The 10497-nt window shown below is 43.9% G+C and overlaps 2 protein-coding genes across 13 annotated transcripts; both read right to left on the bottom strand.

Annotated features, from left to right (window-relative positions):
- Nucleotides 1-404: 404 nt before the first annotated feature.
- Nucleotides 405-1134, bottom strand: LOC123116132 (uncharacterized). The gene is made up of 2 exons (XM_044537134.1): nt 995-1134; nt 405-904 (listed from the first exon to the last, which is right to left on the bottom strand). Exons 1-2 carry the CDS (start codon nt 1071-1073, stop codon nt 636-638), a joined length of 348 nt encoding a protein of 115 aa, XP_044393069.1. The 5' UTR covers nt 1074-1134; the 3' UTR covers nt 405-635.
- A 2575-nt stretch (nt 1135-3709) lies between these two features.
- On the bottom strand, nt 3710-9299 carry LOC123111856 (uncharacterized). 12 transcript variants are annotated; one of them, XR_006454816.1, is made up of 15 exons: nt 8452-9298; nt 8250-8303; nt 7859-7943; nt 7357-7563; nt 7070-7255; nt 6313-6502; nt 6075-6192; nt 5819-5995; nt 5595-5720; nt 5379-5512; nt 4929-4992; nt 4741-4808; nt 4050-4673; nt 3795-3968; nt 3710-3724 (listed from the first exon to the last, which is right to left on the bottom strand). XR_006454816.1 is itself a non-coding variant. In XM_044532742.1 (11 exons), exons 6-11 carry the CDS (start codon nt 6482-6484, stop codon nt 4983-4985), a joined length of 663 nt encoding a protein of 220 aa, XP_044388677.1. In that variant the 5' UTR covers nt 6485-6502; nt 7070-7255; nt 7357-7563; nt 7859-7943; nt 8250-8303; nt 8452-9291; the 3' UTR covers nt 4808-4982. The 12 variants fall into 12 exon arrangements, 1 of the variants encoding a protein (XP_044388677.1); XR_006454821.1 differs by having other exon boundaries at nt 4741-4992; nt 5595-5707; nt 8452-9299; XR_006454820.1 differs by having other exon boundaries at nt 4741-4992; nt 7869-7943.
- Nucleotides 9300-10497: the final 1198 nt, after the last annotated feature.

Genomic DNA, 10497 nt, shown 5'->3' with positions numbered 1-10497 from the left:
AGCTGCAGTTTCTTTGCTCCGCAGATTCTGGGAGTCGGTGGATTGCCGAACAAGGCGTTAATGTTCGCCAACTCATTGGACTAGAAAAAGTTTGACCAAAATTTTGGCTAGCCAAATATGGTATGGTAATCCTGGGGCAAAATTAATTAAGAATTGAGTATATCCCTAAACTTTCTACAGAAATCTTGCAATCCAAACGAGATATACCCTCAGTTTTGTTGTTCTAGAGCTCATACTCCTACTTTGCTGCAACAATAATTGTCAATTTCCGCACCATAATACTGTTGCTGCGCCGTGAGTTGCAACACAGCCTGTACGTTTACTTGTGGCGCAGCCTGTTTACCTTTTTGCACCATTTAATACTGTTCATCTTCTAAAAACAAAACATATAAAATCTCAGAGAGGAAGGCGAACAAGATATATATGTCAGAGCTCAGAGAACAACACATGCATGGATTACATCTTAATCTTAGAGGAGATAATCATATTTGCAGTACATGATGATCAACTGCATGCAGGCAGGGAGCTAATGGAGCAACTAATGAATCATCGCACGGGGGAGACAAGACCAGGGATTGATCGATCTTGCTTGCGACAAGGATACATGGAGAAACGGAGGTTCCGATTCCGGTGGGTCAGAAGGCGAAGAAGCGCTTCTTGGCCTTCTTGGCGCCGCCGTGGCCGATGGAGTCGGCGGCGGCGAGGTTCTTGGCGATGAGCTCCTGCGCGCGGCGGCTCCTGATCTCCACCCTCATGCTCTCCGTCTTGCCCACCTTGTCGTAGTACGCCGCCGACGCCTCCTCCTGATCCTCCCCCTTCTTCTTGATCAGCCTCGTCTTGATGCCGTCCACGAGCCTCGCCAGCTTCCCCATCGCCGCCGCCTCCAAGTTGTGGGTTGGGAAATCTACGGGGATGACGATGGGATAGATAGATGGATAGAGAGCGCAGTTCAGGTTCAGATGTATATATCCGATTAAATGCGCTCGCTGATTACCGGGGATGCAGTTTCCTTCGGGCGGAAGAGACGGCGGTGGTGGTGGTGGGTTGGGACTCGTATGGATGGATGCGTGCATGGGCTCCGCTGGGTGCCGTTACTCTCCTCCGCCGGGAGTCACGTTTGCCAACACTGTTCATTTCCGGTAGGGGGCGCGTGGAAGCCCCCGGAGCCAGCCGGAGGTCGCTGCTGGCTGACAAGTGTCCCCACCTGTGGGGCTCGCCCTCGCGGTGACAGGTGTCCATAAGTAGTCTTTATTAATTGCACATTTATCTCTCTCAACTTTTACCAAATAATTCCCCTTTGCATGCATCCTAACCTGGATTTGTCTTTGTGCACTGCATGGTTGGTTTATGGCTCAAGCGCTGGATCTCTAGTAGCCTTGGAGACGGTTTGACGTCTAGGTTACTGCCAAGTCTAGGTCGTTGCTCGAGGTTGAGGCGGCAATGGTGGCCATCGTTGGAGATGGATGGCAAAGAGTTTTTCCTGAACTCTTCCAAGGCATCTCCTCAAGGGCCGAGGCTCTTAATGACGGCTATTGTATCTCCAACGTTGGGCCGAACTTGAGCATGCATGCATGACTTTGTGATGCTTAAGTCAAAAAAAAAGGAGTCCCTGATGAGCTCCGACGGAGATGGGAGAAGAGAGGAATGGCGTCTACTCATCAAGAACGGCACATCATGAGTTTTTCATTGTAGTAATTGATGCTCGGGCGTATGAGACAACATGCAACTCTCGTGTGCCGCTGGGTTGTCACTTCTTCATTTGGCTTGTGTCGTGGAACAAATGTCAAACTTTTGACAGAGTAGCATGACCTGATCTTTCTCATCAACCGATGTGCACCTTTTGTGATCCGCATGATGACAGCACCGATCATCAAATGATAGGATGTGTCCTGACACATATGGTGTGGCACCATGAAAACAACGGCCCGAGGCTCCTCGGTCTTGGAAAGGTAGTGCCTGAGATCTACTACTCCAGAGTGGCGACGGATCTCCACACAATCTTTAGACATGTTTTTTTTTGACAACACGAGGATGATGTCATCTTCGACATGGCTTCATCCTTGTCGAGATAGCTTCTTTGTTGTATTCATAGGAGGGAGCCCAAGGCAAGTCTTTTACACGCATAGGGAGAAGTCTGGATGAGGGTAAATCTTTTACAGTTTAACCTAGAGACTTTTCTTGATCGTTGAGTAGGTGGATTTTGGATGAATAGTTTTTTTTTGCGCATTTCCATTTCATAAGGAGGGACACATTTATCGGGTCATTGATGTGGATTTTAGACCATTGATTTCATAATAACGACTGTCCATTTTTCTTTTCTATAAAACTAGTAAGCGTGCACGTGCAAATGCACGTCTAGACTAATATCCAAATATATATGAGAATAACATGCATATAAAGATAATTTGGTTGCACCAAAAAATATTACAAATCAAGAAAAGACATACAAGCATGCCTTTGCATATATAGCCTTTTTTATTTAGAGAAAGAAGACAAATACGTCAATTTGTATGGTCATTCCCTTGTCCAGACCTCTACAACGTGAATTGCACATGCATTATTAAGTAGCATGCAAATCCATATAGGTAGGGATTGACAATAATGGGTCGGTAATGGGTCGGTGGATACCGACCGAGAGTTTTATGACAGACGGAAAATTATATATTTTACATGCCTTTGCATATATTTGTTACCAACCCAAAGAGCATAATAAAATTGAAAAGAAGATAATGACTGCATCTATGTTGCGCCGGAGCTTAATTTTTTGAGTCTCCAAAACATATTGCATCACAAAATTCATGTCTATAAATAAATAGCCCACAACATATGGCAAATACAGTAAACAAACCCATGGAGATGAAAAATAAATTTTGAGGAAAAAAACTACAGTGTGACTACTGATGCATAGATATCAAGTCCCGTTTATCATCTCTTATTAACTTCCTACTTGAGGCACTTGAGAATTTGTCGTACGTCATATGGGATATTGTCTTCAGCTTCATTCGCATCATACTCGAGTAAGTGTATCAAAATATTCTTTCTCAACTCATAACCGTCCTACATGAGCAATGCATGATGTTAGAATGCAATTTTGCTTCAAACTTTTTATGAACGTGTGATATAGAATACTCAGCGTGCAAATTAGACGAACAAATTTGTTACCATGTCAGAGCATAAAATTGAAAACAAAATAACCAGATTCATTCCTGTAGATGAATACAATATCATTATCTTCGGAGGTTATGACAATAAAATAAAACATGCAGAGTGATTTTCAGAGTAACTGACCGGTCTAGGCTCGTCGGAACATCAATTGGTGCTTTACGTGGCTAGGCAAATGTATCAGACTTCCAATCTAGTTGTGCTAATTCAAGTGCAACATTCAGGTAGAATGCAACCCTCTGAAATTCTAACGCATATCTCTCTGGGAATAAGGGCAGAAATAGTGGGTCCAAAATAGATACTTGACGTGCATGTTTGTCGACTGCGAACAAGATGAAGTGGCTGAGGAATGCATGAGGAAGCAATATCTACAAGCAACACTCATTGAGAACAAACATTAATCACGACAACCATATAAAATAGTCCAAAGTTACCTAATTGTGTGATGATATGTTGTAGTCTAAGTCGAGCTACGGAGCAATGATGCTAGCGCCTGAAAATTTGGTTGTACCCGCGAATCTAAATCTCGTGCGGAAGTGAGGGCGGCCTCGGTCATGGACATCTGGGTAAGAAATGGTTAAGAAACATGATGGTGACAATGTTAATATAATTTGTGATCTGCGGTAACTTACAAAAAATTGTAGATCCATAAAGCGCACATGAGGAGTAAGGCCTTGTCACATGCAAGTATACGTATAGCCATGTTGAAACAATCAATGTCCAACGGCTGATCCCTGCGGAGTATACCTTGAATCCTTCTGAGACTTAATCCTATCGGATGGGGTTTAGAGCTTCACACCCACTCCCTGTAGGCAACAAACAGTTAATAATTGTAACATTGTAATAGTGTACATTGAAACTTTATACTTCTTAGACATGTTGCTTACTCCAGGGAATTAGCATCATTAATTGACATGATGTGGTTGCATAGTTCATCAACTAAATCTTGCGGTTACGCCGGATAGGGTTTGGAAGGGGGCTTTTGTCTTTGGCTCCATCGGGTGAATCTTGCTGCTTACGCTTTCGGTCCTCCAGAAACTCAACATCAGAATTAGATACATTTTCTTCATTGTCAGAACGATAATATATTGGACTTCCTTTTAACGTATTAAGTTCTGTTTCCAATAGTATGACAGCTAATTTTCGTCGAAATTCTTTCATTTTTTTCCGAAAAGGGGGGATTCCCCTGCCTCTGCATCAGAACGATGCATACGGCCACATTTATAAATAAAATAGTTTAACAATGTCTTGCAAAGTGCTGCAATAAAGGATGCTGGCTCACAAAGAGCTAGCAAAGTAAAACAAGGCTCAAAAGCCACAACCGGTTGGCATAATAAAGAGAGATAGGTAAACTAAGCGCCTATCCTATTACATGACCGTCATCCAAACCGGTTGAAGATATCCCGCGCTACCATCTCCCACCGGACAGATCCAGTAACCAAACGCGCCCTGGCCTCCGTCGGAGTGAGTAATGACCACGTACGGATTAGCGCAGTAGCCCGGAATAAAACCTGCAAAAAATGGTTCTGTTAAAAGCCAAGTCATTTCTGCAGTTCCAAATTGCCCATAACAACGCACATGCTCCCACTCAAATTTGTCTAGCTGTTTCGGCCTCTATACCAACCAGCCACGTTCCAAAAAACGACCTGACCAAATTTGAAGGAGTAATGTTAAAGGCAATTTGCACCGAGCGCCACAACACCCTCGCCATCGGGCAATCAAAGAAAAGATGCTTGATAGTTTCATCCCGATCACAGAAACTACACCTAGTAGATCATGTCCAGTTGCGCTTAATCAAATTATCTTTCGTCGAAATTCTTTCATGTCCTCCTGCATATAGTAATTAAATATAATTGGTTAAAAAGCACCATTTGAGATGAAATATGCTATTAAGAAAAGAGAGATAACTGAGTGATCTGATCAGACAAAATATCTCCTGTCCAATACTCCATACAGATTAACATAAACAATCCAGATGACGCACTACATTATCGAAATATTCCTTTAGGCTTTCATGTCAATATAAATAAAGTATTTAAACAAGTAATAATGCTCATTGTACATGTCTCCATGCATCGTCCAACGTATCTATTACCTCAATGTTTGGGCTAACAAATAAGACCATATTTTTGTATCAATATTGTTTTCACAAGACTTTCTGTTCTATCATAAATTATCTATAACTCAGTTCAGATTATGAGATGTGAACATCATACCCGTCTGTTTGGATTGGCTCTTGGAGCTGTTCTACGACTTTCCAATTCGTAATATCGAGGTCCTGCCACCTATCACCTCTCTTAAACTCTGGCATATTGCATGCGATTTTTAGATGCTGGTCAAGTCCTTGTAACTATTAAATGGAAAAATGTCACTACATATTAGGCAAAAGAGAATGTAATGTATGAAGGAAAACACAAGAAGTAGACATTTACCATCTTAGTGAGGTCACTTCGGCTCATTCCAACTCCAAGCGAGTCCAGTACCTGTATCTCTCGTTTCTTCGCATTGATTACTGATAGATACCAGTGGCATTTTCTGATGTTAACTGGAAGGAATACCTGAAGTAATAAATATTTAAATATTATATAACACATAACCATTTTCAGGTAAAAATGTGCTTAATTATTATATTTAAGTGTAGTGAGTTAAGACTGACCATGTCATGCTCCAAAAAAGCATTCACTCGTTTTACAATGTGGCGATGTGTTGCCCGGTCTACCTCATCGTTCTTTAGCAGGGAAGACACAAACGTGCTTGCAATATGTACCATTCCACCCACTCTATCTTGCAGATGCTCCTGGGCACTTATACAGTATATATATGCATTTATTACCTGTAATTTCAATGATAGAATACATTTAAAATTCAAGACACTAATGTTTAATTACGAGAGTTTGTGTGGTTTGACTTACATCATCATGCAAAAACACATCATCATGCCTAAGGCACCTCATCTCTGCATTTGATAATAATGCATCATTGATGTGCACCAACATAGTTTTTTCAGGTAAGGACATGGTTGATTTAATACTGGAAATTTCGTCCGATGTGCAAATATAATCAGTCATGGGGCGACATGAAGCCAAATTAGTTTCATAAAAAAAAGACCAATGAAATGAAAAGGTTGATAATCACTCTGAAAGTAAGTACCTTGTGGTGTAATATTTGTATTTGCTCTTCTTGGTTTGGTATGACGTAAATTGGCTATTTCTATCTGCGCATCTGTAGGCTGTATAGAACTTGCTGAGGTTTTAGTCTCTTCCAACGACATGACCTTCGGGCTCTTGTTGATAGGTTCTTTTTTATGGTCAACAATATCCATATCTATGACTAACACATTCTGCAAAAGTGAAATTCATATACAACTATGATTCAAATATAGGTATAATTTTTTTCTAGGGAATAGTATCATAATTCATATGCAACATGCAAAAAAAAAGGTTAAAAAGCCTGACATCTAAGAATTTTGATAGCCCTGACAGGCAATGATATCACATGGACTGTGTAGTCAGCTTTAAGTAATTTGTTTAGCAGCGGGGTGTGCATGCATCTAGTAGTTACGTAGACTTGCTAAATTCCTCTAGTCATTCTACCACATAGGTATAGCGTGGCTTCGCCGCTGCAATAGACCAGACATGGGTAGATTTATCTGATCTAGGCGAGAGAAGACGGGGAGAACACGCACGATCGATGGACTAAACTTGGGGCGCAGTCACACAACATGCAACGATCGATGGCCTAAAAATGAGATCCAATTATCTCTTTTTTCTGGAAATTTTGTTTTCAGCTGTTTTGGATTTGACAAGATCCAATTTTCTAAATGAAGATTGAAGAGCAATCTATAATGTCGTAGTTCCTATATAATCGTAAAAGATAATAATCAGAAGAGAAGAAGAAATAAACTTACAAATTGAAGGGGTTCTCGTTCTGGTGTCGGATGGGACGCCAATCACAATCAGTACAGGTATAGCGTACAGCAATACCGGATGCCGACGGACGACGGCGTCGACGGGAACGGTGTGTCGCTCGCTCCTCACGGCTAAGATCGCTGACACTTGAGAAGGACGATTGACGAAGCTGCGGCAGACGGCGGCTGTGCACGGACAATGGTCATGGAGGCTGTGGAGGACCGAAGGAGGAGATATGGAAGCAAAGTCGAACCGTCAAAGAGAAGATCACAGGATGCAGGCTTACACGTTCGCAACCACAGGCACTAATGCAATCGGGCCGTCCAAAGCTCCCATTGATATTTTTTTTAGCCCAGCCAAATGTCAAACAAAGCTGTACTGATCATAAGCTTCACCTTGTCAGCAGTTGGAGTTGGTGCTCCCAGAATATTCGCACATGGAACAAGTGTTGAAAAATCAGAATTTTGTCCAAACAGTCTTATTAAACCATCATCTACAAAGACAAGAAAAAGTAGTGCCATGATCAGTACAGCTGAAACTTAGAACAATAATGCTTCTAACATTAAGAAGTTGAGAAAGCAAAACTTCGAGGGCAAAAGTACAATCATGTGTAAGAGAAGCAAGCATGACATGAACATAGCTAACCAAATTCTGGAAGGTGTCATCTTTAGGACCAAATTATAGAGGAATAAAATATAATAGAACTTGAACACCATGTAATATCCTGTTCAAATCATAAATAAAGGGAGGGACATGTTGTGTGTATAGGGTAGAAAGCAATCAGTGACCTGAAAGCACCTCAGAGTAAGTGCTCGCTAGTCGCATCTACATTCCCTCAATCCTCAACCATCTGCCGTCATTCATGTACATCACCTAAAATATGTACCAATATAGCCAAGCCAAAGAGTAGTAGATGCGTGAGGTCAGTGTTGCTTGCCAACAAAAGATGGAAGGAAGGCAGTACCTAACTCCACAATGGAAACAGATGAATAACCAGTATCTGTATATATGTGGCATTACTAAGAATGGTGCCCATTAATCTAGGATACCAAATAAGAGGAATAATACTAACTTGGAGCACCTCTGACTGCAACAACTATATATGTCATTATATTTCTCCACAATTCAGCATGTGCAAAGAACAACTGTAGTACTAACGCCACAAGTCCAAAGCATTACCTGTGGCTGTGTCGTATGAAATAACCTGGCCACAGCGGTGTACATTTGTGCTGCCTACACACACAAGACAAGCCTTGTAAGTAAATTATCCATTGCAAGAAAAAATAGGCGATCCAAATAATTTAATTTAAACAGGTATAGAAGAAATCATAACATCAAAATTAAAATGCAATAATAAACATGGCTGAGAGAGAGAATTCACCCTCTCCTTCACCAACGTCTTCCTCTTCTTTTCTGTCTCACATCATTGCCTAGAAAAGCCATAAATTGACAAAATTGAAATTAGACTGTCAAAGAACTAAGTTAAGTATTGGGAAGGAAGATGGCGAGACGCAAATGGGCAGCCCAGATTGCGGACGGTGATGGTGGCCAGCGAGTTGCATCCTCAAATCCATAGTGAAGCTCCGGCCTCGCTGCTCGTTCCCCCCACTGCCGTCCTCGTCTTCTTGTACATAACGACCATGAAGACCATGCCACCCCTACTCCCCCATGGCCGCAACTGCCACCCAGTTCAGCGGCGGCAGATGGTGGATGGGGAGGCGTCGTCCTGCAGGAGAGAAGAGGCAGCAAGCGGCAGTGACCACTTGATGGAGCTTCGAGGAGAGAACCGAAGGGAGGAGGCGGCGGCGAGGTGGTGGTGGAGAAGAGGACGCGATGCTCGAGGGGGCGACCTCTGGAGCAGCCGTGAAGAGATGAGGAGGCCGCTGTAGAGAGGAGACAGAGGCATCCGGAAAGGATAGAGGCGGCGGCGGCGGTTTCCCCGGCGAGCGCCGCAAGGCCGTAGATGGTGGATTCTTCCCGGCAGCGCGTCTAGCTCGCGGACCATGGGGAGGAGGTGATGGCGATAGCGGCGTTGGGGCACAAGGCGCTGGCGGCGGCTGCGTGAGGGTGGAAAAGTGCAGGGAGAGAAGGGCAGTAGGTGGGCGACGGCGAAGGGGCGCGGCTGCGGAAGGCGGCGAAGCGGCGAGCGGTTGTGGGGCGGCGAACGGTGCGGTAGGAGGAGCAGGGAGCGAGAGGTCGAGGAGCAGGGGGTGAGAGGTCGTGCGGGCAGCGGTTTTTTCTTTTATTCTTTTGACTGCGGGGTAGGGTTAGCGATAGATGGACTGTTAGCGCCTTATTGCGTGGTTGGCAGCGTTAAACACATAATGATTAAGAGCCATTAGATTTTGATGATGGATGGATGTGATTGTTTGGATCTGCTCCTCTCTTTCTTTTATAGTAGTAGTAGATAGATGAGTTCTTTTACCTTATGCATTTACTCTAACAGAACCATAATGGCCTTCCAAGTTTTAACAAGACCGAATAATGAGTTGGAGAAATATAAGACCCAAGGCCCGGTGTTAAACTAATGACACCCTCACATAGACAAGAACACGACACCACACCACATAGCACAAACAACAAAAATGAAAACAATAGCACAACAACAAAAATGAAAACAACATGTGTGCTGAGGAACAACAACACATAACAAACAGACAAAAATAGAAAAGAGAAGCATTGCTTGGAATCATCAAAACCTCACCCGTGATTCAAGAACTAAAGCAAAGAGAGAGAGGCCATCTCAAGAGGGAGACTATCCGTCAAGGTAGGTCATGCCATTGCCATCACTGTGCGTCAAGTACAACAACGCTAGCCAGTTACATTACAAAAGGAGCCCCCTCACCCTATATAGAAGGGCGCCGCACCCTCGAGCGGTGAAAACGCTCATCCTAGGCCCTGGATGAAAACTACCGCCGGGACCCGTCAGGTACATCAACGCCATCCAGTTACATGAGCGAAAGGAGCCCCCTCACCCTGCATAGAAGGGAGCCGCACCCTCGAGCGGTGAAAACCACCATCCAGTTAAATCAGCAAAAGGAGCCCCCTCGCCCTGCATAGAAGGGCGACGCACACTCGGGCGGTGAAAACGCTCACTCTAGGGCCTGGACGCAAACTGCCGCCCGGGACCCAAAAGGAGGCACTGGAATGGCCAGCCATAGGGGGCTTGCTTCTATTGGGCCTGGGAGCACAACACCTCGTCGTACCCAGCTCACCAGTTGGGACGAAAGAAAGGTCACCCGGATTGCCTAACCACACACACCATTAAAAAGCTTCGCGAGGTTGTCTCAAAAAAAAAAACCCAGCTCACCAGTTGAGAGCACGACCGTCGAGGGCTTGGAACCATCATCGCAAAAGAGAGGGAGCTGTTGGCCAAGTGGAAGGAGACATGCGCCACTCGGACCATGTCGCCCGTCCACCACCACCA

This window comes from Triticum aestivum, chromosome 5B (assembly GCF_018294505.1).
Source record: "Triticum aestivum cultivar Chinese Spring chromosome 5B, IWGSC CS RefSeq v2.1, whole genome shotgun sequence".
Lineage (NCBI taxonomy): Eukaryota > Viridiplantae > Streptophyta > Magnoliopsida > Poales > Poaceae > Triticum > Triticum aestivum.
Note: the sequence above shows the minus strand (reverse complement) of the source record. Positions and strands in the feature narration are given on the sequence as shown.

Excerpts from the sequence above, each read along its gene's own strand:
- LOC123116132 (XM_044537134.1), bottom strand. The coding sequence starts at position 1,073 with ATGCACGCATCCATCCATACGAGTCCCAACCCACCACCACCACCGCCG. Across the intron at positions 905-994 it reads CGAAGGAAACTGCATCCCCG|ATTTCCCAACCCACAACTTG; the intron begins GTAATCAGCGAG and ends TCATCCCCGTAG.
- LOC123111856 (XM_044532742.1), bottom strand. The coding sequence starts at position 6,484 with ATGGATATTGTTGACCATAAAAAAGAACCTATCAACAAGAGCCCGAAG. Across the intron at positions 6,119-6,312 it reads TACAAATATTACACCACAAG|AGATGAGGTGCCTTAGGCAT; the intron begins GTACTTACTTTC and ends TATCAAATGCAG. Across the intron at positions 5,513-5,594 it reads GAAGTGACCTCACTAAGATG|TTACAAGGACTTGACCAGCA; the intron begins GTAAATGTCTAC and ends TCCATTTAATAG.